The sequence below is a fragment of the Nothoprocta perdicaria genome, unplaced genomic scaffold (genome assembly GCF_003342845.1).
Source record: "Nothoprocta perdicaria isolate Ctin4 unplaced genomic scaffold, notPer1 scaffold_8, whole genome shotgun sequence".
NCBI classification, from domain to species: domain Eukaryota; kingdom Metazoa; phylum Chordata; class Aves; order Tinamiformes; family Tinamidae; genus Nothoprocta; species Nothoprocta perdicaria.
In genome coordinates this window covers 8,948,869-8,956,859 of record NW_020456087.1, presented here as the reverse complement: position 1 = coordinate 8,956,859, position 7,991 = coordinate 8,948,869, and the positions used below count along the sequence as shown (strand labels likewise).

At 44.7% G+C, this 7,991-nt stretch overlaps 1 protein-coding gene across 2 annotated transcripts in view; it reads left to right on the top strand.

Annotated features, from left to right (window-relative positions):
• Nucleotides 1-201: 201 nt before the first annotated feature.
• AREL1 (apoptosis resistant E3 ubiquitin protein ligase 1) overlaps nt 202-7,991 on the top strand; it is an 18,703-nt gene continuing 10,913 nt past the window's right edge. The window contains exons 1-7 of one of the 2 annotated variants that reach the window (XM_026051775.1): nt 202-251; nt 1,491-1,745; nt 3,002-3,061; nt 3,782-3,978; nt 5,640-5,877; nt 6,921-7,090; nt 7,174-7,357. In XM_026051775.1, coding sequence (XP_025907560.1) covers nt 3,046-3,061; nt 3,782-3,978; nt 5,640-5,877; nt 6,921-7,090; nt 7,174-7,357 — 805 coding nt within the window. In that variant the 5' untranslated portion in view covers nt 202-251; nt 1,491-1,745; nt 3,002-3,045. Of the gene's footprint in view, nt 252-1,490; nt 1,746-3,001; nt 3,062-3,781; nt 4,009-5,639; nt 5,878-6,920; nt 7,091-7,173; nt 7,358-7,991 lie in introns of both variants that reach the window. The other variant, XM_026051774.1, reaches the window with a different exon arrangement.

Genomic DNA, 7,991 nt, shown 5'->3' with positions numbered 1-7,991 from the left:
ATTTGGTGGATCTTTTATAAAATGAGTTATGGCCCAAAGCAGAAATAGTTTGGGTAGATTTTTTTTTTTTTTTGATGTTTATTCAGTGACATGAGGAGACTGGTTCTCTAACGTGGAAGGAGGTCTCACGGATTCCCACGCAGTGGTAAAATTCTGTGAAATTCCTCTGCTGTGCAGGGAGGAGGTGCACAACTTCTGCAGAAGGACCAAGCCAGAGAGGAGTTCCAAGCAGGGGGCTGCAGGACAGACAAGTAAGTGTTGTAGCACAGACATTTTCTGATGACATCTTGGATATGAACTGTGAAAGAACTCATATTTCAAGGAAATGGACAGATCTGAGATTCTTGGTACATATTTAGAGATAGCTTAGAAGCCTGAAGCTGTGTTTAGGAAGAAAATGAGAACTTACCTTCTGGGGACTCTTTGCTCAACAGAAGAAAAGAAAATTGCAGAACAGGTAGGATTATCCCAAGCTGAGAGGAGAAAAAGACAGTGGGAGTCTGGTTTTCTCTGCAGCAGAGCTGAGAGCTCTGCACGGACCTGCCTGTTGGCTTCATGTGAGCTGGGAGGCTTGGGTCTGCGAGGAAGTGTGCAAAGGCAGCAGCTCCGTGTGCTCAGTGTGTGGAGAGAAATAAAGGCCCCTTCCAAAGGGGGAGGTAGGTGATGGGCAGGTAAGGAGAAGGTGGCAGATGCCAGGTGGCTTGGTAGGCAAGTGGAGCACATTCCTTACCCCCTGAAGTGGTGGTTCTCTTTGCAGAAAACCACTGTGTTGAGCCTTTGCCTGCTGTTAATTTTGTTCTTGCTYCTTTATATGTTTTCTGAATGAATAGATGCAGACTGGTAAGCTCTATGGCTTGTGTCTGGCACAAGTTGTGTATTTCGTGGGTTGTTTCAATCCTTGCTGTTAGATTTGGGTCTCACTCTTGGCTGTAAGCTGCAATWCAGGGAATGGTGCCTCTGCAACACCTTGTGAGGATACCTGTTTTCTTGAATACGATCAGCACCAAAAATCTGTCTCATTTGCTTTGAGGTCCAAGAACTTCTGAAGATTTGTTATTCTTTACTGTAAGTAGTCCTTTAGACCTGAGCAAACCATCTGGGGTCCTAAATTGGGGTAGTACATGTTATTTTGTGGGATGTGAAAGCTTCAAGCAGTGCCTGACCCTTAGCACTCCTCTCTAAGGGCGTGCAGGTACTTTCTTGCTCTGCAGAAACCATCTGCCTGCTGACCCCTACGTAGGCTGCTATTTTGTTCCACCTCGAACCTGCCAGTTTCAGGGGGCCACATAATGAGATGAGGTTGTGGCATGTGGAGTTTGGGGTGAAACAAAGCACTTCATGACATTTTAATATCTTTACAGCATCTCTTGTGTGGCTTTGACATCTGGTGCTGACTCTTGCTTTTTACACTTCTTGAGTGTTTCCACTTACTAGATTTGTGCACAACAATGCAGAGGTCCAAGTGATGTTTCCTTTTCTTCCCTTTCCAGGAAAGGCAGCACACRTCAGGCTTCAGGCAGCATCGCTGCAGCCCTCCCCAACAAAGAGGAAGAAAATTCCTGCGCTCAGGGCCTCACCTTTCGATGGTGATTGTGTGATGCAAGTCCTAGGAGTCTCTTTATCTGCGATGAACTTCTCTATGGCCTCTTCTTGCTGACAKTAGCCCCAGTGCTGGGCACACGGGAAGGATGCTGAAGAATGGGTACCCCCCTTTTGRCTTTTAGAACATGGACACTTGTATAAAGGTAGGTGATTGCCTCTGGTCAGAGGGATGGAAGATGTGCAGGTGTTTCTGAAGGCCAGCAAAGGGCATTTGCTGGGCTGGAAAGTGATAGCCACAGATGAGAAGAAAATGCCCAGCTTAAATGTTCTGCATGTTGGTGTTTGTTGCTCAGACAACTGATGAATAATTCTTCATTTGTGTCTATTAAAAGAGACAGCTTGAATGCACAATGTAGCTTCTCACTAAGTGAATGGTGAGGTGATGAGCTATAATGTGTGCACGAATGTTTGCCAAATTGTTTGTCTGATTGTCACACATTCCTCGCTACTGCTCTTTTCTCATCTGTCAGTTATGTGTGATCAAACAGCATGTTGTGGGTGTAAAGCCTTTTTACTACATGTTTGTTTAATGGTCCCCTCAGTGAGAACTTGATTCTAGACTGGTGTGTCTAAACTTAATAGCATATGAGAACAAGGTTTTAGCTTGTGCTTTGATCAGTGCACAACTCCAAGGCCTCTTGGGTTTCTGAGAGCCTGGTGCAGGCTTTTAGAATTGCAGATGAGGACAGTTTCCACATTGCAGAAATGAGTAGGGAAATATAGGAAGACCATTTTCCAGTTGCATTCAAACTTCCTATACTAGACTTACAGGGCAAAAAAATACTTGGCCCTGCCCTACGTGGATTTTGCTTGATTTGAACACATGACAGTGGTCTTATCCATAGCCTTTTTATTCTGTAGCTTTTCTTCTAAGGTTGCTGGTTGAGGGTCAGTTTCTTTCAGTTTGGTGGTGGCTGCCTGTGATTTGCCTTCATGGTAGAAGAGATGTGGTCTTTGACACCCTGTAGGTGTAAAAGTTTGGAAAAGGGGCTTTCAGCTGCTGCTACTGCAGTCAATGATCTTGCAACAAGTAGCTGCTTCCCGTGGTAACCCAGACACACTCTTACTAGTTTCAGTAGATCGTGTGTCATCCTTCCTTCAGGCTGCTGAATTTGCAAAGGGAATCATGATGGTGAGAAAATTGTTCTTTGTAGCATGCCGAATTCTTTGCATGTTTTACAGCCTCATGGAATAATGCTCTAGGCCAGTCTTTGGAGARGAGGATAGATGTCCTCTGCATACACTGTGACACTTAAAAAGGGGCAGGAGTTGTGGAATTTGTGTCAGACTTTTGGTGTTGCAGGGCCAGGGCATTTGTTTGAGGGATCATGGAATAAGTTTAGGCCAATGTGTCTAAGGAAGAGTCATTGGACTGGACTTGGCCTATTTTGTGTTCTAGATGCAGCTGTGATCCTCGGCTGTGTGTCTCACCGAAGGGACCTGATGTTTTACGTTATTGGTAAGTGAAGGAAGGGCTGCCACTGTGTTTGTGAGCCTCTCCATAGGCTTTAGAGGGGTTTCTTGAAAGCTTTTGCTTTTCTGTTAGTTTAGAGTCTACCTAACAAACATGAAGTTAATTGTCTTCCCGCACTGTGCCCCCACCTGGCAGACCTGCCTGTCCACCATTCTTTTCATTCCCAGACAACTCCTTCCATCRACCTCACTCCTAAACCATTCCCTTCCTTTTTCTTTTGAGAGTTAGTGCAGGTTTTTTGCCTTCATGATGCTTCTTAAACCAGTCTTAATGCAATGTGCAGAGGTTGTGTGATTATCTGTTTTTCTTGAAAAAAAATCTGTGTAGTTCTAATTTGTGATTTGGTGGGAATTGTACTCTTATKTTGCGATGTATACTGGCCATACCTGAGATTCTGTACCACCTTTATCTGTTTTTCCTCAACTTGTAGTTATTTCTAATGTTTTAAGGGACTTTTATGATCCTCTAACCTAACTTTTAGTATAACAACACATATATATATAGTAGTATATATGTATACTACTATATATAAAAGTATAACTTTTATATATAAAAGTTTGCTCAGCGGTTTCTGCATTAAACCTCTGAATTGTGGTTAAGTAGATTATCATTAAAAGAAAGTTACCTTGGGCTGACACAGAGAGAYGCTTGGCGTCTGACTCAACCATGCTGCCGTAACCACCCTGTGTTCTCTTCTTGCTGCAGGTGGGATCACAGTGTCTGTGGTAGCCTTCTTCTTCACCATTAAGTTCTTCTTGGAGCTCGCCGCACGTATAGTCAGCTTCCTTCAGCATGAGGACCGGGAACGCCGAGGGGAGCGAACTATTTATGACTACGTGCGAGGCAACTACCTGGATCCCCGGTCCTGCAAGATCTCCTGGGATTGGAAGGACCCCTATGAGGTGGGCCATAGCATGGCCTTCCGAGTGCATGTAAGGGAATGTTTCTGTTTCCACACAGCTTCGGGGGTAGAACAGAGGTCTGCCTTAGGGATAGGCTCTTCAGGTAGTTTACCCTGGGGCCAAGCTGGATATAACTAGGAAAGCTGTCTSTTAGTGTCTTCTGCTTCCCCTAATCTCTGAGTGCACCTGAGATTCACATTCCTTTAAATTTTTCTGTCTGTCGTTGTAGAAGCTTTTGAAGAGGGGGCCAGGGTTGTGTTGGCTGCTGGGAGTGAGTTGGCCAGGCCTTGCCTTGAGCAGAATTATCACMGTCTACTTTGCAGAGCTCGAGTTGGAAGCCTGGGAATGGGGGCTTTACCAGCACAAGAACTGAGGGGGCCTCACGGCCCTTCCGTGCCCCATCCCTCCAGAAAAGAGTGCCCTCATAACTGAGCGTTTTTCTGCTCATTGATAAGGAGAGGCCAGTCAAGGACCTTTGTTTCCTCGACTCTCAAAAGGCCAAGCCTAAGGAAATGGGACAAGCGTACAAATGAGATGAGGAGTCTGAATGCTGAGGGTTTGGAGCTATGTGGAGAAAGTCTGAACAGATTTTGCTGGGCTCTTGTGTTTTGCCTTTCACCTACCTGACCTAGAAGGGCACCTAAGTAAGAAGGAAAGTTTAAGATTTATATCCATCCCTCAGAAAAGTGGGGAAAATCCTTGAGCTCAGTGCAAGTGAGGAGGAGTTCTGACCAAATTGCAGGCAGTGAAAAAGAACTAAGGGGAAAGGGACRTGTTCTGTTCCTGCTATCTAAACTTCTTTATTCACCTACTTACACTCTTGGGACTCCCAAAATCTGCCCATCCACCCCATGCTTGCCTCGTATTTGCTCAGTCCTCTATTCATCATCATCAGCTGTTACACGCACTAGCTGCTCTGTCAGTCGAAGTACCTGCTGCTTCAGGCCGTGTCCTCCTTTATGGAGGAGCAGGAAGCAGTAGCCGGTTTTGCAGCTTGTGTGGGGGCCATTTGATGAGGGTAAGCAGGATTTGGTCCGCAGGCTCACAGCTGAAGTGCTTTGTGTTTAAGGCCTTTTTCTGCATTGCAAGGCGGTAGTGGTTGAGTTAATTGCTCTCTGAATTATTTGTCAGATCAGTTTTGTAGCTGAACTGACTGTGACTGTGTCTAACATGTTGTTTTCACGCTGCTGCTTCTTATCAGCTCAGACTTGCACAGTCTCTCACACACTATTTTCTATAATAGATTGGTGAGAGTTTCTACATAGTTTTTGCTGGGTACAAAGGGACAAAAMCTACTTGTTTCTCTAAAAGAATATGGCTTTGTTTTTTCTCATTTTGGTGGTGGGTTCTATTGGTTTCTGTTTTGATAAGCACTTACAGTGCAGAGAAGAAATGCCTGGAGGCATGTTCTTTTTGGGTCACTTATTTGAACCTCAGCACAAAAGAGGACAAGGTTGTTCAGTGCCCACTCGTGCCCTCTTCACTTGAGAGAACACAGCCCATGGGACAGAGCTGACTTTTTCTTCTGCTATTTTTCTTTTTCTCCTGTGCTGAACTGGGGTTCTAGCCCTTTTCCCTTCTTTGTTGCAAGACATCTTGGTTTCCCTCTCTTTGTGCACTGCATATTTGTGCTGATTTGGACTTCTCCATTTCCCATGCAGTTGTTCTATAAGAATGGGCAGCCCTTCCCTGCTCAYCGGCCTGTGGGGCTCCGTGTCCACATCTGCCACGTGGAGCTAGCAATTGATATTCCTGTAACCCAGGAAGTTCTTCAGGAGCCTAATTCCAATGTGGTGAAAGTGGCCTTCACTGTGCGCAGGGCTGGGAGATATGAGATCACTGTAAAACTCGGTGGCTTGAATGTGGCCTACAGTCCCTACTACAAGGTGTTTCAGCCAGGTAAGGTCTAGATGGCCATGTGATGATTCAATGCAGATTTGGAGGAATTGCAGGCAGTTAGACAGTTTTTTTTTTTTTTTTTTCCCCCAGTTAAAATAGGTAGGTGGCAGGGAAGGGATTACCCCTCACCATTTTCCTCTTTCCACATGTAGTTCCTAGCAAGAAACTCATGGTTAAAACATGCCTGTGATTCTCAACACTTGGCAAAGTAGAAACTGCCCTAGAGGCTAAGTCATTTGTGTTTCTTAAACTGCCTAGCCATTTATTGTACTTTTCTTTTTGTATTAAGTTCTTCACAATCCATCTAGGAGCCAGAGAATGTCTTTTTGTAAAAGTATTGAGTTATTTACATGTTTAATTAAAAATGTTCTTTTTGAGTTGCCTGTTATTCTCTTTGAATACCTTACTGTGTTCCTTTGAGCCTCTGAAGTAGTAGATACCTGAGTGTAAATGCTTTACATATGTCTTGAAAAGGTTTCCTTTATATCCATATTAAATCTTTATCCATCTTTCTCTATTCTATTCTTCTGTCTGTTGTTTTGAACATCATCGTCATCTTTATATTTCATGTACGTGTTTATTAAAAATACCTCTAATAAATTGTTCTGTGAGTGGATGCAAAGCTTGCCAAGATACCCCTTTGGAAAGAGGAAGGTTAGATTCTGCTCAGAAAACCTTTGGGGTAGATTTTGTGTGTGCGCTGCATTTGCAGCTCCCTTGGATTTCAGCAGACTTGTACTGTCTGTACCAGCAGTGGGAGCAAGATCTCAAACTAATCACAGRATGGAGGAAAGAGAATTCTTTAGAGATAGTAACTGCACTCACTTTGTTGGTGTGAAGTGTCTGACGCAAGGCAAACCTTGCACACCACAGCGTGGGTTTCACTGCTTAGGTGCTTTGTTTTTTAGAATGYAAAGGCAGAGGATGTGTTGAGATTTTACCCATTTTATAGGGTATTGTGCATCTATTTGCTTTTCCTGTCTTTTTTTGTAGCTGAGCTTGGGACTGTGTTTGACTCTGTTTCTTTTTTTTGTCTGCTTCAGGGACGGTTGTTCCCTCCAAAACCAAAATTGTCTGCCACTTCTCCACACTGGTGCTGACCTGTGGGCAGCAGCACACCCTGCAGATCGTTCCGAGAGACGAGTATGACAATCCCACCAGCAATTCGGTATCCCTCATAGATGAGCACAATTACAGCCTCTCCATCCACGAGGTGAGTGGGACCTTATCCATTGCTGCTCGCCTTCCCGGGAGCTGGAGAAGACCGCCCCCTCTGTGAACATCTTTTCTGTTTAGCTGGGGCCTCAGGAAGATGAGGAGAGCTCGGATGTTTTGTTTGAGAAGTCGGTGGTGTCCAATCGGCAAACGTGCCAAGTGCTCCTGCGGCTCACCTTGCACCGCAGGGGCTGTTTCCATGCCTGCATCTCCTACCAGAACCAGCCCATAAGCAACGGGGATTTTGACATCATTGTCCTAAGTGGTGAGTCAAGAGCTGCTCGGGGTTCGTTCTGCAGGAACGAATCCCTCAGGAAGAATCCCTCTTGCAGGATGCTGTTGTGCACGCTCATGCAGCAGAGCTGAACGTGGCCTTGCTGCCTGTTAGCCATTCTTAATTGCTCAAAAAAAAGAAAAAGAAAAAAGCCTATTCATTCAAATAACCAATCTGAATGAATTTGTTGCTGACAAGGGAGTTCTCTTAAAGTTTGTTCTCTATTCCTGTAACAGAAACAAGCCACATGTTTCCCCTTTGTCTTGGAGGATTTACCTCTGAGATAAGTTGTGTTGCCTGGTAGTCCTTGGTCTAGCAGAGCCATACAGTGCACGAGCCAGTTGTTTATTGTACATGAAGCTATATGGATGAAGAACAGGGAAGAAAGCTATGTATTGTTTTACCATTTTGTGATTCCTGATTTCTCAAGGAGTGAGACAAAAGCATATATGGCTGTTGTCCTGGATGCCACCCTATGCCACATGCTCAAGATGTCCCTGCTTGAGCAKGGGGGTTGGACTAGATGATCTCTAGAGGTCCCTTCCAACCTTAACCGTTCTGTGATATAGCTATGGCTTTGGGCTAGCATTTAAGAGAGGGAGAGGGGGATATTCTGTGTGGCTTT